This window comes from Morone saxatilis, unplaced genomic scaffold (genome assembly GCF_004916995.1).
Source record: "Morone saxatilis isolate NCDOM2014 unplaced genomic scaffold, NCSU_SB_2.0 Contig7, whole genome shotgun sequence".
Classification (NCBI taxonomy): domain Eukaryota; kingdom Metazoa; phylum Chordata; class Actinopteri; family Moronidae; genus Morone; species Morone saxatilis.
The window spans coordinates 17,788,660-17,814,005 of NW_023340246.1; the positions used below are offsets into that span (position 1 = coordinate 17,788,660).

Here is a 25,346-nt window from a genome sequence, read left to right on the forward strand (position 1 = left end):
TGACAGAGAAACGAGGCATTGTGCAGGATCTCTTCTGGGCATGAAGCAGAAGTGACATGTAGTCCCCACCTTGAGTCTATGATTCACCTGTTTTTTTGCTCTGAAAAGTATTTGAAAGTACTGACTCCTCATGACTCACATTTTGTTCTGCTCTGCCCACGTCCACAGTGGATTGACCGTTAAAATATTGTACGCACTTAGCTGTAAGTAATTGTACCAAAGATCACAGCTTCCCATCGTTGCATAACAAGCCACCAACGCTTATACTCAATGCTGCACTCACAAACCCTGAAGTTTTAACAGCCCCTTACAAAACACAGCCAGCCATTTCACACAAACACAGCTGCTGGAGCAAAATAAGCAATCCCAGCAGGTAGACAGCTTAGACATGAAACAGGCTTGGGGATGTGCAGTGCTCGAGGCGATGTTACAGCATCTGCAACGGGACCAATACTCTTGACTTTTTTTTTTAATGCAAAGGGAGAAACACAGTAATGCAGCGAGGCAGAGGAGTATGAAATTGTTTGTATGAAAACACTCCCAAATACTCCTGACAAGAAAATTTGTTTTCTTATCGAGCATGTGGGATGTGTTGCCCTCAGCAAGTGACCTTGTTTATGCTCAAGATGTTCAGTGTACTGTATGGACTTAAAGCAAATTAATATGGAGCTCTTCAACTTCGTGTCCTTCTTTGAGAGGAGAAATTATGCTTACAGTTGAATATTTTTAACTTGAATTATTAACAACCTTGCCTCTCTGCAGAGGGGTCTTTTGGAAAACGTCAGTATGAACACAGACCTTTAAATTAGATGGCTCTGAAGGAGAAGAAGGAGCTACACCTCGAAAGACCTCTGTGCTGTTTCTCAAGGAGCTGGATGAGAAATCAGATTCACAACCTTGTGTTCTGGTTTCGCAGAGTAGGACCCTTCTATGGTCAAAGGCCTTCTTAGTCGGCTTTACACAAACTATGTTTTCTCTTGCTCTAGGGATCGCATTGTTGGTTGTCCCACCAGTCCAGGCTGAAATATCTCAGCAACTATTGGACGAAGGTTTGTACAGACAAAGAAAGAAACTAATCCTAATTACTGTGGTACAACTTTGTGTTTATTGCCAATTAGAAAATGTTAACACAAAACTGAAATGCATGGTCACTGTGAGCATGTAACCATGCTGACATTAGCTTTAAACTCCCTAAGTGCAGCCTAACAGAACTGCTAGCATGGCTGTAGGCCAAACTTTTCAAATATTAACTAAACTGTTTAGGAGGCTGTCACGTTAAGCCAAATAAACCACTAAACCATATGTTTGAAGAATTCAGTTATTCAGGAGAAAATGTTGTCTTTCACTGCTTTGCTGTAGCAGTAGACCTCTAAAATTGTGACCAGATTTGACCTCACTAGCAACAACACTAACATTGGTTGAGGCAGGATAAAGGCTTATATGCCAACACAGCTGATTGTCCGCTGATAAAAACAGACACTGATTGCATTCAGGCAAGGCAGTCTGTTTATTCTGTCAGCTTGTCAACCATACATTGATCTTTACTGTCTGTGCTGATTTTTCACTCACAAGCTTTATTAATGCTTTTACTGGGTATGCTATCTTACTGTAGGCTTGTCTCCTAAAATTCTGTATTTCATATGTCAGTGATATGCCAGTGATCTGTCAGTGTCTGTTTAGTCTCGCTCTGATGCCTCTGGGGGATTTAATGTGGTTCCCCACCAAGTTTTCAGTATCCTGCGTGGATTCCTATGGGGCCAGAAGCTGTTCCTCCCAAAGCCCAACTGTAAAGCCATTGCTACGACAGTGTGGATTGCGGCGTAGCAAATGACTTTGGTGTTTACAGAATGTCATCGTTTAATGGTCCCCCCCCAACAAGGCAATTAGAAGCCCAAAGTGTGTTCCATTAAATAAAATAAAAGTACCTCAGATGCTGCATCTGATCTGTCCAAACAAGCTTCTGAAACCCAGCAGAGAACAGTGTCTTACTGAGATCAAACAGCGTCTGCAAGACTTTACACCAAAGCCAGACCCCGATGGACCAGTGTAAGAATCTGCGGTCGGAGGCTAAGACTGTGTCTGTGTACATGCATGGCTGAGAGTGCATGAGCCAGTTTGTGCGTACTGTAAGGTGAGACCCGGGGTTCTGTGCAGCACATCAAATGTAGTAGAGCCCTTTCTTTTCTTAATTGTATAGCATGTTTGAAGGAGCTTACTTGAGCAGAAAATTGAATATAAAACACTTAAGTCATCAGACTCGTACATTGTCTTTTGAGAGCAGGGGGGAGTCAGCAATGGGGGGGGTCTGCAGAGATGAGAAGAAGTTATTTGAAGGTTGTTGTCGATATGGTACCTTCAAACGACAAAAGCAGTTTTCTTCTGTCTCAAATAAAATATGCTCACCAGAATACTCACTGTTTAAAGGAGTTTCCTTACATCTAACCAAAATCCCTCATGCCCAATCTTAACATCACACATTACCTCCGCACTGTGAGCTTTATATATATATGGTATTAGCTTTATCTCAGATGCAGCCGTGCTTTTCTTGGATGCAGTTTCCTGCAAATTCAATATTTTCTTCTTCCTCTGGAGCTTAAAGCAAACTTTCCTCAGCAGTGCCAGAACTTTCCCCCAGTTATGTATTCCAGAAGAGCTCATCTACAATTTCAATGAAGTCCTGCGCTGAATTATTTGAGAAGGGAAATTCTTCAGGTCAGCTAATGTACAGATGACTGGATCTTATCATTTTACAAAAGCAGTGGGGGAGATATAAGTTAAGGACTGTATTTCACAATATTGAGAAATCACCTGCATAGAAGTTATTTGCAGATAAAAATCTCTTGCATTGGTCACTACAGGATTTCATTTATTGGGTGGACCTGGGAAATGGCTTAGTGGCAGTGTATCTGAGACTGTCCACAGATTTGGTAGTCAGTGTGGGCAATCAATATTATGTATCACATCATGGTAATGTGATGCAGGGTAATGTGATGCAGTCCAATGAAACAACACCAAATACTAGTGATGAATCATCACCTTTTTGACATCTCAAGAAAAACTGAAGATTATAAGATTCACAAAGATTATATTGAAAGGTGTTGATGGTGTCTCCAGCATTGTCATATATTAGGAAATGTCCATGTCTGTGCTATGATTGTATGGGAAAATATACTATTGACCTAACATTGGAAGCGGGACTCTTCAGGCCTGGTATTATCATACAAGTGATTGTTTTCCTTTGAAATAACCTCATATTTCTTTCTTGAGCGTTTTTTTCCCCCTTTTAATATGAAGTGAATTGTTAGCACTGTACCGTAACAGATGAGGTGATCATGTCGAGGCCAAGCTCATAGTCAGACATCGACTCTGATTGATGTGTCGTGGCCTTGTTGGGAAATTATTTGGGTTATGATGGAATTCTCATCCGCAGCCGTCTTTGTCACCCATAATGAGCCGTAATGAAAAATTGACCTTAATTCTTTCCATTCCTCTTCTTTGAGGCAACGCAGAGATAAATACAGCCATCGAACCTCCTGTTCGATAACCCATTTACTTCACCTCGTCCTTCACTTTGCTTTTCATATGTCATGAACCTGTGCAGTAAAGTAAGGTTCATATATTCTAAGATGGTAGTGATTATCATTCAGTTATATTAATTATGCACATTAATTTATTTTTACATTTATTTTCTTCCAACGATCACACCACTGAGAATTTTCCCATGTTTTTCCCCCACTAATACATCATACCATTAAATAGACCCCGAGGACTGGTGGATAGGTCAAATGCTCAGAGCCCTATTCATTAATATAACATGTTAACAAACCTGGGCTCGCAGCCATCATCTTCCCATCCATTTGAGACTAGATTTATTGCAGTGAGACTCTGTGGCCGCTGTGTCTAATTGCTCTTTTGTCTTCAGTCCTCCTGAGGTACAGACACTGGGTATGACTGGACCCGCCGCTCAGTTAAACACCCTCCACTTTATGCATAATGTCTTCTCTCAACTCCAGAATCCAAGTGGCAATGCAGTATTACCTTTACATTTCTTTATTTTATTTAAATCATTAAAAAAAAGGTCTCAAATGTATAAAATAAAAATAAATCAGCATTCATTATCTCTAATATAGTGACTGGAGTGACTCTGCTCTATGTCTGCCAAGAAATGAAGTTACCTATAATTCTTAGAAAAAAAAGACACATTAGTTGTGTTAATTTTGTGCCATCAATCATTATGAGGAAGTTTCTGTCTGCTCATTTTTAGTAACAAAAAAACTCCCACAGCTTCTCATATCTGCACAATGATTCACTCATTTTCAATCACCTTGTTTTAATTAAGAAGGAGAATTAGGTCTGTGAAAAAAGAGCTAATCTTTATTAATTGGGCTTTCTGCACCACTGCTTTGCTGAGGGGATTGTTGTAAAACATTCTCTCAAGTCACATGATGCTTCATTTATCATCAGCTGGAAACCTTCCCTTTAGCGCGCACACACACACACAAAGGCTCGCAAGGGACTGTCACACCAAAATCAGTTCACAACAGTTTTTTTTCTAGCTGTGATACGTTCTCCCACCTCTCTCTATCGCCTTGTCTTTTATTGTCTCTCAGGATTTGATCACATGTCTGGTGCAATTCATCTGTCCTCGGGACTGAAACAATCTTTTAAGAGATCTCCTGAATGTTCAGTTCAGCAGTCATCTCTCAGCCGACTGCCCAGTTTTGGCAGGCAAACCTTATACTTCTGGGTGCCATTGTGCTCTGAGGTTAGTCGTAGATCACAAGGTGATGTGGCTGTCTGGGATTGCCTTTAGTCAATATCTGCTGTCAGAGATCCTCAGGCCTGTCTCCAGCCCAACTCCTCTACATTATCCTTATATCTGTAATTAAAGGGAGGAGAGGAGAGGAGAGGAGGCTTTCATATTTCATCAGCAGGCAGACTCACAAACTAACTCATTTACAATTTTTTTTTTAATCCCCAACCTTGGATACACAGGTGTGAAAGGGGTGTGGTTCTGTGTAGTTGTATTTTTGTGTGTGTGAGAAAGAAGGGAGAGAGGAGGATTTGCATATGACTCTGTGTTTTTAATTATCCATAACCATAAACAATTTAATTTGTCTGTGTGAAACGCTTGCCAAAGTTTCGGCACAAAAACTCAATTGCAAATGAAAAGTCCACACATTTATGCATTATATTACTACTCACAGTTGCATGTCTCAAATTGCCGATGGCCATGTGTCAAAAGATTTGCATATATACATAATCCACTTATGCTGCTGTACTTGGTCGGGGCATGGCCGTCCATACTAATTACATGGGCTCCGGTTCACCGTGATGGCATATCAGTGCAGCTGACTGGGAATTAAGTGGCGGTTCCTGTGGGCATGTCGATGCCCTTTGAGCCACCAAATCTCTCCTACAACTACCTCTGCTGCTGCAAACTCAGGTCACAGGTTAGCTGGGTCTTATTAAAGTACTGCCAAAGGCAATAACAGGAGTCATATTGCCTGATAATTCTCTCTTTGGTGAAGCCTGGGTTTCCATGATAACAGCTTAAGACTACAAAGCAGCAGCTCAGTTACTTAGGTTACTTGGTTTGTGGGAATTGTGGGATTTCTTTTTTTTGTGTGTGGCATTTTTTCTGTTTTACTGTGACTTCTTTAACACAGTGCAACACAAAGAAGCTCAGTGCAAACACATAATGTTTGAAGACAGTCTGACCCATTTAAAGACATTTAATTTATTACCTGTTATGAAAGCAGTTTCTCTGTTTGCTTAAATGTTTTCAGCTCATTATCCTGCCATGTGAGTTTTTAATTCTCGGCACAATAAATACAATTAATTTTAACTGCTGGTTTGTACCACGAGTGATTTTAATTAGCAATGTCTGTATTGTAGCGGGTCTTTGCATTTGTAGTGCACAAACTTCATCTCTTTTATGTGCCTCCTTTTTTGTTACTTGGGAAAGGCTTTCAGCTATTAATGTATACTGCCAGTTTATAATCAGGTTGTGAGGGTATAAAACAGGATGCCAAAGACTTTCTGTTCTGTGCAGAGTCAATAACAAAAGACAAAGATCTGTATCACTGTTCTGCAGATTTTAGTTTTTTCAAATATTCATGGCTGCAAGGCTTCTTCCAGTCCTGCTCTGGAGCTGAAAATGCAGCCAAGTTTTGGAGTAGGAGTTGATTTGAAAAGAAGTCTGCACTCCATCAGCCTGTGACTTCCACTGAAGGTGATCGCCACTGCTGTCTGATCAGAGATCCATCCATCACCACCTGCAGCTCTTATTGAACCAGACCCCAGGAGAAGTTGAGAAGTTGGCCTCAACTGCATCTCAAAGTAGTCGTTTGATTGATGACGTCATGTTTACTGCTCCTGTGGGAATGCTAACGCAGCCAACTGACCTGTTTCCTCCACGGACTGATTCTGTGCGGTGATTGGCAGGTGTCTGTGGCTGATATGCTTAGACATGTGATCCTTGCATTAACCCCCCGAGCTGCCACCCTCCTTCTCCTCCTCATTCTCCCGGTGGGTTTGGGGATGTTTAGGTTGATATTGAGCTGCTAGTGGAGTGGCAGCTGTTCCCGAAGTGCTCGCTTCACCTCTGGTCTCTGGAGGTTGCAGCCTAGCCAGACGCTTGTAATTAAAAGCGCATAGAGACAGATCAAGCTCTTGTCTTCACTCGCCGTCTAAGATGCCACAAGGCTGAAAAAGAATCCACTAGACAGGTACACCACACAACTACTCATCACAGTAGTGCAATTCGTTTTCCGGGTAAATTCTTTCCAACATGAGAAACTTGTGTTTTCCAGGAACATTGGAATACTACCTACTGTTCTTGATGAAGCCAAATGTGATATGCAGTAATCACAGGCAATCATCAGCTCACTGTTCCCCTGGATTGTTTCCTCTAGTCTTGGCTCTTCCTAAAGAATCCTCTCCAGCCAATCTTTAAATCTGTAACGGAAAGAGAGGGAGAAAAAAAACATTGACAAGGCAAAACCAATAATACATTTCACTTCATATTTAAAACAAAAAAGTTTATTGTTGCGATTTACAGTTTCATGGACACTCATTTTAAAATTATACATTTGTATTTATTAGTGCTTTGGTAACATAAAAACCTGACAATAAATCTTTGCAGGAATGGTGGTCAGAAATCGCTGACATGCTTAACCATATCTACCACAGGAACACATTCAATTCAAAGCATGAATTGTGATTTGTTTTTTTCTGTATCCACCTTGACTGTGTTTCTGGGAGAAGAGTCTACATATCTATAAGGGGCTGACAGATAGCCACCCGCGAAAGCCTCGACCTCGAAACCAACATCCATGACCTTCATGGTGCTTCTGCATCTAGGTGGACAGAAGCCATTCTCTGCTTCAAAGGATTTCAAAATTGAGGTCTTGAAAGGTTCAACCTAGACGTCTGAAGCAAAAGAGACCCTAAAATTTCACCCAGCAAAAATCCCCACCTTCTAATACCCAAACCTTCCCTTTCACAGAGAAGCAGAAACACAGAGTGTGGAGTATTAGCATAGAGAAAGCTTGGCTGTCAGCAGAGCTGCTATTGTCTGTCTGTCTGTCTGTGTCTATCTCCTCTCACCTTCCAGCTGTGTCTACTGGAGCTTTTCTTCCCTCAACCTGCCGCAGTCACACTCTTTCAATCAACACAATCGAAGCTGCCTATACATATTTACGAGATCCAATGCTAATGTGCTCTCTCACTGCCACATATTCATATTTACCAGCGCGAATGCTCTGGGCTGCCTATTTCAGATGTTATTAAAGGACGGTTATTGAGGTGTTATTGATGTGGCAGCAGTCCTCTGGCTGTAGGGCAATACGGCTGCGCTCAGCGGGAAGAGCAATGGGTCTGTTGCTCGAAATGGGCATAGACTGCCTCTTTATGTCACTACAAAGCAATGATACAGTACTAACTGTTATGTAGGATCAACCCATACTGTATGATGATGCACTTAAATTAAGTTCTACTGAATTGAAAATCCATCATATGTAAACAAGCTACATAGTACAGTATTAGTACAGAAACAACAAGGCAAATAATGAATTAGCTGATCTACAGGCAATTATTAGACAAGAGTTTTGTTAATTGAGTGAATTATGAAGACAAAATGTGCTTCTGAAATATGATATTTTGCTGATTTCTTTATTTTAAATTACTAAATATTGAATATTTATTGCTTTTGGACTGTTAGTACGACCAGTTGGAGACATCACTTTGGGTTATCAGAGGAGGCGATCTGCACTTTTCACTGTTTTCTGACATTTTATATGCTGCACTAGTGGTTCCCAACGTGTTTTATAAGCCAAATCCAAGAGATTGCAAAATATTTAATAGGAAAGGAAAGCCAAAAAACAAATGTTCTTCTTCACAAAGTTATGTTTATATTTTGGGACCTTCCTGTGTTTATTCATGTGAATTACTGGATCTTTGTACTTTTTCAAGACTCTTCAAAATTACTCCAAAAAAATCACTCTTTGGTTAATTAATTTGTTAATTTTCATAAAAAGTCACAGTCATCAAAGTAAAGGCATACCTGCAGTGCATTAATTACAATCAGTGTTTGAGGAAAGATTCAGATGAACAAACAAACAGTCCTGTGTATTTCCATACAGCCAGCGAGACGCTTGTGTTAGGTTGCCACCCTTGCCTCTCTCAGCACCCGCTGGTTGCACTCCACGGCTCGGGGCAGCAGAGTGGAAACACAGCAATCCTGGCACTGCCAGTTCGCTCTCCGTGTCCACCCACCGTAGAGAGCACCAGTCTCCTCGTTCCATCTGTCACTCTACTCCCATAATCCCCTGCTCCTGTAACCGATCTAATGACATCTTTGCCCAGAACAATGGTGAGGGCAGAGCTGTGTGGGTTTTTTTAAATCCTATATACAAGGGCTGGGAAAAGAAAACTAATAGGTTTGTGTTCAGAGTGAATGTTAAAGGGTAATACCACTGTTTTTTAAACTTTGGCTAATCGTCAAGGTTGGCCTTTACATAATTCCAAGTTAGTCTGCAGACATTCTACCTAATCTGAGCTTTCTCTCCAACATACTATGTTTTATTGTTTGTTATGAGGGTCACTGTACCAACCTGTTCGGATGTTCCGGATTCTTTTGGTTTATTTGTCCGTAATATGGCTGAATATTCACAAAAGATTCTAATGTCAATGCAAGTACAAGCTCTAATGCATCATATCACACGCCACACACGTTTAACCCCTCTTGCTCCTGTCAGTCAAACCACTTTAAATTAATGTTTACAAAGGAATGAGGGACAATAGAGCATTTCTGACTCATTGCGATGATGGCCGCAGACAGGTAAATCACACGAAATGTCAACTAACTCGAGTCTGATTGGACTGGGAACACGATGAAGGCTCCACACTGGCACGCACTTCTTCCTCTGACATTCTAACATGCATTTTTGGCATGTTTCTGACGCTGCTTCTCCAAAAGGGAGGCTGTTTGATATGCTTCCCCCAATCCACTCCCCGACCGACGTGTTTGTTCTCTAGCCCTGCCGCATGTCATAATGGGCCGAGGCAAATCACTTCCAGCCTGGAGCCGAGATGGTGATTGTATCAAACTGACCCCTAACAAGCTGTCAGCTCACATTTGATGAAGCATGCATCAGGACTGGGCTGGGCTTGGCAACCATTTGGACAGAGTGGACAGGTCTTATTCAAGCAGTGTTATTCCCTCAGTCCTCTGCGCCTCTTTCTTTGTCTTTCTGTTTGACTTGTCTCACGCCTAATAATGATGGCATCCAGTGGTGCAGTTTGATACAGACAGTTGGTCTCCACTTGCTCTTCGGTGTTTTAAAGTCATGAAACTACATGAAATGTATGATCATATGGATAATGGATGGATGGATGGATGGATGAGCGGTACCTCAGTTTCTCCTATTACATCAGCTCCAGTGCTGTGAAACCCTCAGTTCCCCGGTTGACACATAGAGGGAGCTCATGCGTGCTGAGAAACCAAAGCGTGGAAATGCTGAATGAGTGAGTGAGAGTGTGTGTATGAGCGAGAGAGCGAGAGAGAGGGAGAGATAAAGAAAGAGAGAGAGAGAGAGAGAGAGAGAGAGAGAGAGAGAGAGAGAGGTGCGGTGGACGAAATCACATCGTAGGGGAATAATAATGTGACACGAACCCAGCTGCTAGGATATTCATGTGAACTGTGCGACAGGTTTAAGGTGCGCTTTCGTTTCGGACCAACTTTGGCCCAAGTAGGTGGGAACCTGGTGACCCACGGCGTGCCCCGAGTCGGCGTGACAAGTTGGGAGAGGGAGGGGGAGAAAGAGAGAGAGAAAAAAGGACTCGCATCACTATTTTTAAATGGGTACAGTGAGATTTTGGGAGGGGGGGGCGTGGACGGTAGAGGAGTAGCAGTGAGCATGTTGGCTCTTGGCTGCAGTTCCAGCGTAGTGATGTGCCGGCTGAAAGAACCGGACCACGCATAGACGGAGCGGCAGGACGCGGAACCGTGAGGTTGCAGCAGACTTTCTGTCATTTTTTTTTTTAAAGCTTGTTTGGCATCTATTTGGATTTACTTCTTCAACGCGCTTGGCGATACAAAGGACTTAAAGGAAGGACGATAAGCCGTGAAAGCGTGTGTTGTTTCTCCATTTATTTCTGGAAGACGCGGCAGTTGCCGTGCGTAACAGACGAAATCTGGTCGAGCAGCTATTTGAATGACAATAGTTTGAGGAAACAGGTTTCCTATTTGTTTAAGGAAGCCTAATTATCGGAACTGACTGCGCATGGTAAGTCACCAAGTCACCGTGGGCGAGCAGAGATTCATGTTTTAATGACATTTGGGATTTGAATGCCGCGACAAGTGAAACTGAAGTGATCTCCATTTGTAAATATTGACAGGTGTCACAATACCGACTGTGTCAGGCTGAGCCTTTCATTCACTCCCGGCTCTGCTATGTCTATACACACCGCGGACTCATAAGGTTGGGGATGGTAACCAAACGTTTGGAATGGAGAATCCGAAATTTGATTAATCCAGTTCTCTTTACTTTAATACTCCGCGAACGCACACATTGTTATTAACAACCTTATAATGCGTTTGAAACGCCGAATGGCAAAGTAACCATCACTTTAGTGTCTTCTTCCCTCCGAGTTGTAGCCTCTCTGGCAACAGCCAAAATGACAAGCAACGGACCTGTCATCGTCTACGAGTGGCTCAAGACCCTCCAGCTCGCCCAGTATGTCGAGGCTTTCGTGGATAATGGATATGACGACCTGGAGGTTTGCAAACAAATCGGAGACCCAGACCTGGATGCCATCGGCGTCTACATTCCTCACCACAGGCAGAGGATTCACGACGCAGTGAGGAGGCTGAAAGAGGAAGCCCAAGAGACGGCCAGTGGACTGTACTTCACCCTGGAGCCGATGCCCCCCGCGGCTGAGATTTATACCAGTCACATGGTGGACCAGTATGAGTCCAAACTGCGGGGATCCAAGTCCTGGACCGAGCCCAACAGTGAGCGGGTTGGGCGCAACGGTGGCTACATGGGCGCGCAGAGGAACCTGACGCTGGGCAACAGGAGGGAGCTGGTGGTTTACCCCAAGCTGAAGCTGAAGATTATGATCAGGGATAAGCTCATCAGAGATGGCATCAACCTCGCCAAGCCGCCCTACTCTAATAAGGTAAGAGGAACCCGGATAGACGCGATGACATGTCATGTGGCACAAAAGGGACCATCACCTGCCAAAAGTCATCCATGAGAAACACTGGATGAGAGCACAATACACAGTGCATCATGTTCAATACTCATACACTGAAAAATGAACCCACTTAGCAAGTAATTTAGTCTAATATCCACTTATGCAGCCTCTCTAAATGTTTTATTTATTTATTTTTAAATAAAGTATAAGTGTTCATTATTAAGGTGAGAAATGACACCTGATTTGAGATTTTTTTTAAAAAACAGGTTGGTTTTCAAAACAACAGCCAGACAAATCTTTCAGATTGGAGAAAGTATATATATATTTTTAGGCTAAACACGGATTGAATGATTTGCAGAGGTTGTTTTTGCAATGTGCTAGAGGTGTTTGTGTGGCACGAAAGGGGCCTGTCACCTGGTCTGCATCATACATCATCTGGTTGAAAGCCCTCTGTCAGTCAGAGTCTCACGTAAAGGGCACCTCTCATCGACGTGTTCAACATCAAAAATACGGTAAGAAACGGAGCCATATAGGTAAATGCCGGTGTGGTGCTTAAACATTTCCAGCCGCAGCACTTTACAGAAGTGTGAGTGGTTGCTGTCACGGTGAATGATGGGAATGAAGTTTCTGCAGATCAATAAGCAGAGAGTGGAGAGAGAGGAGATCCTGAGGAGCTTTTCACCCGGTCTGTGATTTCCTGCAGGGGGAAAAAAAGATTTACGCTCTGATTATTAAATCTATCCTGACCTCACCTGTCCAGTGACTTGCTTCAGCATTCAGCGTGGGTGGATTAACCAGGCCCACAAGCACATAAAGCCCAGGCTCTTTGCTGTGATGAATGGGCAACGGGCTATCGATGGCAGGGGCAGTAAATGAAGAGCACCCAGCTGGGTTAGGCTGTTTGCAGTCCTGTGAGGAGCCAGACTGAGAGGGCTTCTTGTTTTCACAGGACTAGAAGTGACCTTTTCTGTGTCTGAATCATATGCCTGACCAGCTGAGAGGGCTCCACTGCTGTTCGCATACAGGGAGGTTTTTGACTGGCTATTCAGGAGACAGGGGTCATGTCCTCTGTATTTTTTTTTTGCTGAGGGCATCCAGCAACATGCAGTTTTGTTTTACAACTGAATATTAAACTCTGACACTGCATGAAGTTTCAATGATAATAATCTAGAGTAAGAGGAGTCTTATTGGCTAAACAGCAGAAGAGAGCAAACCAGTCCTTATCTATAGCAGCATGTGGATTGGAAGCTTGTGTGGGACTCTTATTGTCCTCATTCAGCAATTTCTCACATTATTTCCTTGGAAATACTGACTTAGAAATGATGTGCTCTACTAATCCAGGCCTTAGGGTCCCCTTAAGGAAATGTTCTCTGTGGTTCTCAGGAACTTGCACTTGAATCCACTGATCTTGAGCCAGTTGATTAGCTTCTTTTCAGTGGCTTTTCAAGGCGGAAACAATTATCCTGAGTAATTCTGTGTGTGAAATGCTAGGATTTATACTCAAGTCTTTAAAACTTTCCACCAAGAGGGGTGGGGGTGGGTGATGAAACTATTAGACCTCCATATTTCTAAACTCCTGGCTACCGCCCTGTGTATCAGTTGGATTATCTGTGTATTTGCATATCCATGTGTATGTAACGGCTTTTTCTCATTTTCCATTCCAACTGAAACAGGTCCTGGTGTTTATATTCATTTATTAGTATATCTACCTTTTGATATCATTTACCCTATCCAGTACTTCCTTACTTGCAAATTAGCTTTTCAAACTGCCACCAGCTTTGATGTCATTTTTTTTTGCATGTCTTGTAAGCTCTCTTTTTTTTTTGTCCGTCTGTATATTTCTGCCACTTTGGCTATAACTCTGAATTCCACAGAGATTTTGGATTTGTGAGGGACCTCTTTGTGTGTGTGTGTGTGTGTGTGTCGCTGTGTGTGTGTGTGTGTGTGTGTGTGTGTGTGTAACCCTGTAGTTTTGAATTGGCTCCAGCCCAGTGCTTTTCTCCCCAGGAGGAGCGAGAGGAGTGTAAAAGAGATGGAGCTGTGACCAGCTGATGGAGGTTTGACTAACTGGGCTGTGATTGGTCTGTAGATATCTCCCCTTTCGTTGCCTTTGAGACGAGATGTCACCCCCAGCAGAGACTGAGACCAGAGAGGCAGACTTGGGGGCAATTACAGGACACACAATGTCAGTCTCAAGGGATGTTCATTGTATAGTATAACCAAGATCTCCATCCACATTTAAACTGTCCTCTCTGCTCTCAACGCGCTGGGAATTTTCATGGCCTAAGGTCTGACAGCCCTTCATCTTTGTGTCGCTGGCTTTGTCTGCATTGTTTGTCATTATGCAAAGAACATCAATATAAGCACTAAGATTCAGAAGTCCTCTCTAGCGTGCACTAGATTATTATTATCAAACAATTCAGTGAAAGGGCTCTGCTGTGTGTAATAAATACCCATGATCCTTATCAAGGCCGCAGAGACCCCTTGTGTGAGAGAGAGTATTATTTCTTATGATGTAAACAAACACTTGTGCTACGGGCTGCACATTTCTAGATCTCTCATCAGGGAACAATATAAGCAGAGAAGCTGGTGCTGCCGGTTTGCCTCTTGTTGAATGCACTGCAGTCATAGAATTAATGTTATGTAAATTATTTTGGTCCAATCCTTCTCATGAATAGAGATTCAAAATGTTGACGCTTTCTGTTTGTCAAGTGTAGAGTCAGTAGGTCTGTTCTTTGTTTTTATTTCAGAAAGGTACCATGCTGTAATGGCTTATGGTCACAGAATTGTAATCCCAAAACAAATCCTTTTTTTTTGATAAGTGAGTAATGACATTTGAAGACCTTGTTAGAGATTCGTGTCTTCCACAAATGTTCCCTCAGGGACAATAATTTTAAGTTGAAGTTAAAATTGAAGGGTTTTGTAGTTGTCAAATAAGTGCAGTGAACAATGGATATTCTAATTTTACCACTTCCCTTTTCCCTTCTGTTTCCTATTACCTTCTCTGCTCCAGTGATTTTCTAGGGATTTTAAAACATTTTATCTTATAAGAGAAATATCCCTTTTACTTTAAATAAATCGGCTCAGTGCTAAACAATTTGAAGATGCGTCCTCATCCCGGTCTCATCCAGATACTGGTGCTGAAAACAGCAGACACAGTCAGTCATAATAGCGCCTCATTGTTAGTGCTGTGTTTCGGGAGGAAGTATAAGCTAAACACTGGGAGATTCTCCATTGTTTGTATGGGAGCTGATGGAGCCACATGTCCTTTCACTACTGGTCTGTTTTGCATTCCCAATTTCCGTCCATTGAAATGGGCTGCGGAGGCAAGTGTCCAGCATTGTGCCGATGGGTTGGTGATAAAAACCTGGGTGTCATGCAGAGAGAGAACGGGTTGTAAATAGATGGGCACATTGTTTTTACTGGCCAAACAAGATTTGGTGGGCGCTGGGGTACGAGAGTCTCTGTCTCCACCACCACTTTGGCAAGTTAGATGTTCAAGGCTCTTCACTGACTCCCACAGAACAGCTGATCAAATGTGGTGGGAGGGAACCGTGAGAGGCCTCCAGGAGCTTAACTGGCCTTAAGAATGTAAGAAATGCAGTGGACACCCAGAGGTGTCGTGTCTGCCAGGGGGGTAAGCAGAAGGAGAGGCAGCTTTTAACCGACTGTGTTATTAGCTTTCTACAGCAACAAAAGAGGAAGTTCATCACCTTACATGCCAAACACTAACCTCACTTCCTGTTCCAGTCCTTTCATCTAGATTAATATCCCACCACCCTCGGCAGGCAGGAAATTACATTTTTGTTTAAGATGACCCTCTGTTGGCCCACTGGTTGTTGAACTGCCAAGACTTGGTGTGAAAAATAATTTGAGTTAGTTTTGCTTTTAAATTATTTCTGGTCCAAAAATAAATATGGTGGAATCAAAGTTTTTAAATCTCTAAGCTAACTGCCAAGTAGAGTGAAGCTCAGGTAAAAGCAGAGATGGAATTTGGCACAAATGTTCATTCAAGCTGCTGTATTATGTGTTTATTCCATTCTGTTTTCCACTACATATGCATGTGATGTATGGGTTATTGTTGTTAAATGAAAAATACTTGAACCAAAAGCCATCATTTCAACTTATTTTACGGCTAAACTAAGAGCCGTTTCAATGGAACACACAAGTGAAAGCTTTTCATTTAGCCTGTGTTTTTTGGCAAATATCATCTTCATCTTTATCCCATGCTATAGGGCTGGCATTTTGCCATAAAGAGGGGAGAGAGCTTTTCACAATAGCCTCAGAGTTTTCCATGGGTCCTGCTGAAAGCTCTGTTTGCTTAGTCTTTATTAAGGGCTCCTTGAAGGCATAATCAACCAAGGAATCATAAAGAGGGAAGTCATAAAGAAGTCAAGGACTAGCCTCTATTGTCCTGAGAGGACAGAGAAAGTCAATTAGCAAAGTGAGCTGCTGTTTACATTATAAAAAAGCAGGGTTACACGGAGCACTAAAAAGAGATTGATCAAGTTCCCATCAGATGGAAAAAGTGACATGTGTACTCACTTAGGGGCTCTTTTCGTAAACAACCCGTGTTTAGGGCCTTTTTAAACCATCATTGTTGAGCATAAACTACAAGTACCAGTATCAGCTCTTTGGAGAGCAGCTAATTGTGGTGAGGACTGATGGCTATCATGCTGACCTTTGAACTCACTGCTTTTGACATGTTGGACTCAAACACAAAGCTTTGATGTGATCTCAGCGGAGACAATGAAAGTGGGTGTCAAAGCTTATCAATGTCAAATTTACCTCAAATTTGATAAAGTCTGTCGTTTTTAAGCACATGTGATCTATTTTCCATCTGCAGGAAATGGTGTGTGCAATAAATCATGAGACAATTTGCACATCTTTGCTCCTGTTGATCCAAAAACAATATTCACTCCTCTTGTTGTAATGTACTGAGGGAGTTTCTGTCTGTCTCTCCTTCAGAAAGACTTGACCACCCATCCCCTGTGAGCGTGTGCAAATGTGGGAAAGCAGCAGTTTGTGCTGTATTTGCAGCTGGCTCTCTCATTTCAGCGAGTAGGGTTGAGGGGGGTCACTCCTACTGTGCTGTTTCTCACATGATGAACTGGCTTCTAGGCCACTTTTATTCCCCTGGACATGTGAACTTGTTTAGAAAGATGACATTTCACAGAGCTCACATTTACAATTCAAGCAAACTTCACTGAGCTTTCTCTCCATTCGTTAAGATGAGTTGTCAGGCCATGATAATCTCAACATTCAGACATGTAGTTCATGTTGAAAAATTTAATTCATGCTTGTGGCAATATAAATGTCACTCCCTCTATCCTTTAGAGATACAGTATATTGTATTTAAATAACATATGTGAGCTACAGTATATGTGTTTCACTTGAAGTTATGCAGTCATGGTAACAGCTTTAAATAAAGCAGGCCAGGCAGTCAGTACAGCCATTTAATTTTCCACCGTGTGTGGGGAACAGGTCCTGATGACACACATTCATGACAGATACATTATCAGAGCTATTCTAGTCCAAGGTTTCAGCAGCTTCCAGACAGCCTGTCTACATGACCACATAGCATCTGCATCAGGAATAACTGCATTATCAATACTAAAGTATATGTTTATATATATATATATATATATATATATATATATATATGTTGTTTACTGGTTTCTCATGTTAGTTATTGGACAGGCATGCAGTTGGTATGTACACTCACTTCAAATCAGTGTATAGAGTTCACATAATTGTGAAAGTCTTGTGGGACTGCCAGCTCACAGAAAACCCAGCAATAAAAAAACCTTAGCATTGTTGAATTCATGTCTTTAAACTTGATGCCATATTTTACAGTTCAGTGCACAGAAGGCAGATTCCTTGTCAGTAACGGTAAACAGAGAAACTAGATGTTCAGTCGCTGCTGTAAACATGTTTGTTTTTTACACATTCTCTCCAGCTCGCGCTCAGTGCTCAGCGCAGGCAAATGCAAAACACAGAAACATCAGCTTGCTTTTATCCAACAACTGTGCACTAACCTAAAGGAATCCTATCACGATCACGGCAGCCTCTTTTATACTTACAGTACATGTACACAATAATGACCCCTGTAGTCCTCTTTGAGCAGTGGAGATGGAGGAAAATGAAGATATCAAGTGCCCCAACAGGATGGAGAATGACAAGAGAGCAGGCCTGAGCATCTGTCTGTGTCAGGATCCAGATTGCAAACACACTTGCAAATCAACACATCCGCACATGTTTTCCCTCTCTCTACATCTCTGTCTACACACTCATCACTACACTCGCTGTGATTACTCTGGAGGGTGGGGGGGGTCATTAAATGTTCTCATAAAAAGTAACAGAACTTGTTAGAAATACGCGGCCATACACTGTTGCATGCTGTCACTCATCTCAGGGATTGGTTTTGCTGTATCGCCTTATGTAGTCATGTGTGACCTGCTGTCACAGCGGGCTAATTATTTCTGACTCCCACGCATCTATAAGCTGGGAGGTCACACTAAAGGGGGATTTGTTAGAAGTTGCTGTGGAGATGAACAGAAAGATATTTAACGTCAAAGCAAACGTTTGTCCTGTAATCTCTCACTGATAATGTTTTGCTGGCTTACATGGCAGACATGGAGGGTGGGATTATTGCACAATGCTATAATTCTGTCAGCAATAATACATGTGCTCCGTAGAGTTTAATTATTGCTCAAACTATTTAGTTGAGCAGCTCTCTTATACAGTGTTATTTCTGCGAAATGTAATTCATTGTGCTGAAAGGGTCAGATCTGCGATGAGAGAGATTAATATGAAGGTCAAGCCATATTTTATCAACCACTTACTGAAGGTTAACTCTAATCTTGCATCATCTGTAGGGCTGCAACTAATGATGATTTTCAGACTCGATTATTTATTTGATTATTCATTTGACTTGTATACAGGCCAACAGTTAAAAATCCAACGTTATTCAGTTTACAGTGATGTAACATTTTTAAAAATGCAGCAAATCCTTGCATGTGAGAAGCTGACACCTGCAAATGTTTGGCATTTTCATTTGATGAATGACTCACACTATTAAATGATTGTCGACATTGCTGGCAGTTAATTTTCTGTGAATCAACCTCAAAAAATGCAATAATCATCTAACTGTTACAGCGCTCTTCATCTGCTTGCGTGTACATGCGGGATGTTAAAAAAAAATAGACAGTTGTAAGCTGCTTTTCCTCAGTATAACTCTGCTCTAAAATGCCACAAAGCACTTTCTAGTCATTTTTTTTCAAGCCCTGATTCAAGATTCTGCCCCAACTGGATGAAATAATCCTCTTTCCCATGAAGATGATGTTAAAAATGAACACTGACAGTGTTCCCTGCAGTGCATGGGGCTCCGATAAGCTCCATAAATCGGAATGATGAGGGTGGAGACGTACGCCGGTTGCTAGTCCTCTTAATGTTACCTGCCACTTGGTGGAGGATTTCTTTAAAGCACTGAGCAGTTTTGGGAGGGTTAAACTGCTACTACCTACAACAGAGCTTAATTGTCCTACATGTAGCTACAGTTTGGCTCATGTTGGCCCATATTATGGCGGACTGTGTTTAAGGGATATAATGTAGGGGTGTAGAGAGATGAGTGAGGCATGATAGCGGTGAGTATGAGTGTTAGAGAGACAGACAGGCAGAGTGTGTATAATTACCTTGTCTGAAGCTGTTGCCAGCTAGCTGTATGGAACGCAGCACAACCAACTCTCAACCCCCCCACCCCCTTATCCCTAATTGGTCCATTTCCAAGGCATGAGGGCAGGGCTGCGCTGAAAGCTTTGATCATGGAGACCACACCAGTGTCGATATGTCCCTACCTGAGTGCTTTTGTAGTGGCTGTGCCTGGCAGGGGATTGAGCCATACTAAACCCACTGAGTGTCTGTCTGTCTGTCTCTCGTGCTCTGGCCTCCCTGCGGCTCTACATACCTGAATGTGAACCCTAATTACCTGACAGTTGCTACATTCCTCAAACACGCCTACGCAAAAACACACTCACACACATACTGTGTATTGCACATGTTCTCCTTTTTTATAAAAGCAGCACCGGCATTTTGTTGGTGTACTTTTGTACTTGTGTGGTTTACCGCCTGTAATATTATAAGCATTTACAAAACATTTAATGGTTCCAGCACATTCCAACACAAATGTTAATCTGTGTGGGAAGCTGTGTGTTCTGTGTGCTAACTGCAAGTGAACACTATGGGACACAAGTCTCCCGAACTGATACTAGCTGTGTGTGCTGGTGACAGGTGCTTAGTTAAGATGAACACGAATGGCAAAGGTAGGTAGGGCTTGATCTAGGATAAAGGATAATTTGACAGTAAAAATTGTCCTTTTGTAGCTTTGTTATTCACAGACACTTTCATTTTCATTACAATAAAAGAGGACCGTACAGTATAACTTTACATGAAATTATTATAAAATACAGGATTAGGCAGAGGTCACATTGTGTTTTATCTGTTTACTAGGTTTTCTCTGAGAAAAGGTTAAGCTGGCCGTAGCAGTTCTGTCCACATTAGCCGCAGCCAGGTAGTCAAACTCTTCATTAGTGGATCAATCTAGACATGCTCAGTATGGAAGGCTGGAGTTCATCGTGCTAATTGCAGCTTTTTGACCCCTGTACATGTTAGAGTTAATTTTTCTATTCATTAAATGTTGATCGCTTGCCACACTGCTTCACGCAGGAATGAATAGGGACTCCACTTTGACTTTCTGTTAAGGCTGTCCCAAAACCTATTTTTGGGGCTTCAAATCCGAATCCCACATCATTAAAGCTTCAGTAGGGGGTTGGAGTCCTGTGGCTTCTGCAAAGAAAAGTCTGGTCAAGTTTGTTTTTGTTTGGGTTAACCTTGCAACACATTATTCAGTTCACCCATTCTAAGCTTACACACAATATGCAGAGTGAGTGAACTCTAGATACAATGAATGATGCAGTTTAAACTGAGAATTTGTCTAAAACAGCCTCACATTGTGGTGCGCAGCCACCTCAGTGCAAGCAGGGTTGGAGTCACATGCAAGATGCAAGAAAATGGACATGTACTTAACAAACGTTACACTGTGAGTGTGTTTCCACTCCTGCACTCTCTCAGTATGTTAACTAACTATACATTTTGCCGGATACTTTTGTATTTTGGGTTGCTCATGTAGCCATCTAAGGTCAGCCTTTGTTAGCTTCTGAGATGAGCACTGCTTCATTTGCTGTGGGTGAACCTCAAAACCACAATTTCCATGTCAGCAGATCTTTCAGCCAATGCTGTGCCAAACCAGCCCCTGTTTACTTTAAGAGCCCTGGAGAATTCACTCTAAAGGATTTCTCTCAGGCAAATCTTGGAATTGCATAGTGTCTTCTCGGGTCCCACAGCATGTTTTTTACATGATGGGGTTGGCCTTCGGGGGTCTGGCGCCATCGTCCAAGGATCTTAGATAATTCCGACCTCAGTTTAGTCTTAAAGTTCATGTTAATAGTCAACTTGAGTCTTGGCTGGGATAAAATGTGTGAACAAAGTAATCAGAAAGCTTGCCTTAATTAAATTTGCCCTCATTTGCAAACACAGCCATCTGAAAACCTGTCTTCATTGCAGCTGGCCTGGTGTGACTTTTCCTGAAAGGCACTAGTTTATGCAACCAGTCAAGTGACAGATTTCTAATGCTTAGCTTTGTTTAAAGAGGATTAGGCTAAGTCGATATTTATTTCGACATGGGGGGGCTTTGAAAAAATATTACAACGATAGAAGCTTATTATGAACATTTGAATATTCTAGATTATATCATGGAATAGTTACGGACTAACAAGAAGGAAAGCTAAAACACAGAATGTTGCTTAGAACAGTTTTTCATACCATGACTCAACTCATTTGTCCTTTTATTTTTCATTCCCCCTTAGGCCAGAGTCCCCTCCGTAGTAAAAGCAGACTGATAATCTGCCTCTAACGTCCAGTGGTCACGGCCTTTGGTAGCAGAGGAAGTGTCGTTAATCCGGTAAATCACCTCTTCACTATGAATACATGCAGTACAGAGCTGATGTCACACACAAAAGCCAAACAATGAACTGGCCGACTGACAGCTCACTGTCCAAGCCTGAGTGGAGAGGTCATGCATCAGGAATTTTCTCTGCTCCACCAAACATCCTCACCCAGTTTCACCCCTTTCTCACTTACTTACAGAAAGGGAAGACAAACTGAAATACAAATAGACAGACTGGCAGACCTGTCAAGCCAAAGGAGGGAAAGGGATGAAGACAGGCAGTTGGTCAGACAGGCCGACAACCAGGCAGTTTTAGACAGATGGAGAAAAAAAATAGCAGATATAAAAAAAAAAGCCAGCAGAGGCAAAGCTGGATTGACCGACAGAGAAGTAAAATATGTGATGGAATCTTTAAGCTGTGTACAGTTATATATGATCTCGTTTTAAAGGTAGCACGACTGTACTGCTATCACACCCTTACCCATGATATATTTATAATAACCTGTTTTCATCTACATGTACAAGGTTGCGTTTGCAGCCTTGAGTGTGAGGCAATTAACATTACATACGCTTCAAAACAGATACAAGTTGAATAATTAATATAAAAACCTTTAGATCATGAGTCTGTTCATTAACCGTATAAGGATGACTGCTGAGGTTTAAAGATATAGTTACCGAGTAAAGTGCTGTCTATGAGGAGAGTGAACTGTAGTGTGGAAATTGAACGCCTCATATGAATTTATCTCTTTTTCTGATTTAAAAACTCTTTTCCAGGAGGGGAAATGTAGCACGAGTTAAGATTTTTTTCAGTTCTCTTTGGCTTTTTATCCTACTCATTTTCATATCTCCATATGGCAGCAAGTGTGACCACTTAGGAAATGTGGACAGCAGCATGGGAACGCTCTGTATTGAGCGTCTCCCAGGCTGGACTGTATTGTGATATGAGTCTTTGTTATGGTCACTTAGCCATGTCAGTGGCCTGGAGAATAAATTGTTTTTTTCCCTCTCAGATGAGAATACACTGTCAGTCCTGAACAATGGGCTGCAGGACTGGGCTTCTTCTCCCAGCAGCCCCTGCAGCTCTGATCCCCGTCCACTCCATTTATAGAACAGTTGAATGCTTGTTAGCCCCCCCCCACCAAAGCCAGCAGTGCCCTCACTTCACCTATATTTTTTTTTTATATACCAAACTCCTAAAACTGCAGTATGTGGCAGCAAATACGCGCCAGCTGGTAATTTTCGTCTTCGGGATCCACAAGAGGAACAAGTCTAGCTGAATCAGAGAAGCAGATTACCTTGGTAATACTTCCTTGAAGATGACAAAAGGTCTTTACTGACTCCAGTGGCAGCCATACTTAGGCGTCTTCGGGAAGTAGACTACAATGCAGCAGTGGAAGTTGAGGCCGGTGATTATGTGTGGAGACGGTCTTCATTGTCATGCAGGAATCCAACAGTCTGGCTTATATCAATTGTTATGTAAAGTGTCCATTCATATTTTACATTCTGCTTGGAACGGAAGGTTCTGGTTAGGGCTTTGTTTGGAAATGATATGGAGAAGAGGAAAGGAAGACATGTCTGTAAATATGTAGTTACTGTGTTGCTCTTGTATTTTTTTATTTTTTTCTATCCTCCTTCGAGTACAATACCCCTGCACACACACATACACTAACCATTACTTCCACACAATGAGCTGTATATTTCTGTCGAACAAAGGAATCCAGTCCTTTCTAGTCAGCAGATACATGTGGGGCATCTTATTTCTTAAACATGTTTGTCTAGAAATCAAAGCCCCTCACCCTTACCATGATCATTACCCTGCAAAATCACAACAGAGTGCACAGAGCTCAAGTGTTCTTATTGTTGATTAGCACACGGCTTCTCCTGTAATCCTAATCAGGATATTGATGATGAACCCTCTTCACTTGGGGAAGAGGCTGAGGAGGCTTTTGTTATGAAATAGCATTATCTCCTCAGAGGCTGAGATGTGACTGTTTATTCTAGTCACATAAGCGATGCTGTTTATACAATCTGAGAGAACACATTTAGAGAATTTCCCATACTGCCTTGCTCTCTGTAGTAGTAGCTGTGGTTGTTTTTAAGTGGTAGCTTGCGAGATGTGTGCCTTGTTGCTCAAACTCAATTAAAGTTCCATCAGGGCTATTTCTTTTTCTAGGTGCTGCTCTTTTCATTGTCTCCTCTGTTTAGCCATGGTAACTACTGCTGGTCAACTACAGTCAGTAGTGCAAACAGGTAATTGTGCTTGGGGAAGTTAAATGACAGTAGAAACGGCAGGTATTGTTTTTTTTTTTAAATATAAGTAAATATAGTAACATGTGTAATATTGATAATACGATAGTACTATATGTGCTGTTATATGCCTGCCTCTTGCTTTAAAGAGTTGAGAAGGGACTGTGTTTTCATAAATTGCTTGTAGACTGTAAAGTGAGCCATGCAAAGTAAAGTCTAGTTAAGACACAACACTATAAAGCCACACATGCAGTTACAGATGACAAATAAGTTGTTTACACAGTCAGATGCTCTGCAAGATATTTTATAAAAGTGCTAGCAGACACAGCACAGTGGCTCTACAATAATACAGTTTTCCTTTCAGGTAAATGGCACTACAGGAAGAGGCAGTTTTAAGTAGCTCCATGGGCAGGGAAAATGTCCTACTTGGCTTACCAGTGGCCCAAAACCAAGCAACCTAAGGCGGCACTGAGATGGCACAACATATACATTATCACAGAATACATATGGATGATCATGCTTTTTCTGCGGCTAGTGGTCAGTAAAATCAATTTGAAGAAATTCCAGACTTAAAGAAATCCCTGACCGACAACAATCCTAAAACAACAACAACGATTTTCTGAAATGTACTGACTTCATCATCCCTATGTTGTTTCAAATTTTAGAAATGTAAAATGCATTACTTCCTGTTTCCCAGAAGATATTTTGGCATGTTTTTGTTTGAGCTGCTTAGTAATGGCTGTCTCATCACTACCTTGTCATGCCTGCTGTGAAACAGGCCTTTACAGTGGATGCACATCACTGCAACCGCTGCGTGAGGCATCTCAGCACCAGTTAGTATCCCACTAGGCCACAGGGGTCTCTAAATTCATTTTATGTAATCTACTCAATATCTACAAGGCTCTGGGGTTGTCAGAAAGAGTCTGATGAGACGAGTGTGGCCTAATTCGCGTCTTCTCTCTGGGAGTTTGCCGCTGTATTGCAGACCGAACTGGGAGATGATTACAAAATGACATGACGTTATTGTCTCGTTTGCTTGTTTCTTCTAGTCCCTCAAGTGTTGACAGCAGATAAAAAAAAATATATTTAGTGAAGGTTGCCTGACTAAAATGCAGCATATTTAATAAATGGACCCTACTTAGCGACATTGTGCGTGAGTTTCTTCTGTGTCCCCTTCAGTGTTGAAATCTTGATCATGTTCGTGCATCTGTCCTTGCCTCTGTAGTCCAGTGGCTGATTAAAGGCAATGTGGGCTCTTGCCAAGGACACTTCCTCTCGAGTCAGCACTCTGCCCCTCCAGGAGATGGAAACAGCCCTGGGATGTAAAACACGAGCAGAATTGTGACAATGCTTTTTTCACTGTTGCCTGGAGCTGAGGGTGTGTGTGTGTGTG

The 25,346-nt window shown here is 42.0% G+C and overlaps 1 protein-coding gene across 3 annotated transcripts in view; it reads left to right on the top strand.

The window, feature by feature from the left end:
- Positions 1–10,421: 10,421 nt before the first annotated feature.
- sash1a (SAM and SH3 domain containing 1a) overlaps positions 10,422–25,346 on the top strand; it is a 156,023-nt gene continuing 141,098 nt past the window's right edge. Inside the window, exon 1 of one of the 3 annotated variants that reach the window (XM_035678360.1) lies at positions 10,422–11,685. In XM_035678360.1, the coding sequence (XP_035534253.1) occupies positions 11,182–11,685 (504 nt within the window). In that variant the 5' untranslated portion in view covers positions 10,422–11,181. The remainder of the gene's footprint in view (positions 11,686–25,346) is intronic. The other 2 variants (XM_035678355.1, XM_035678356.1) reach the window with 2 other exon arrangements.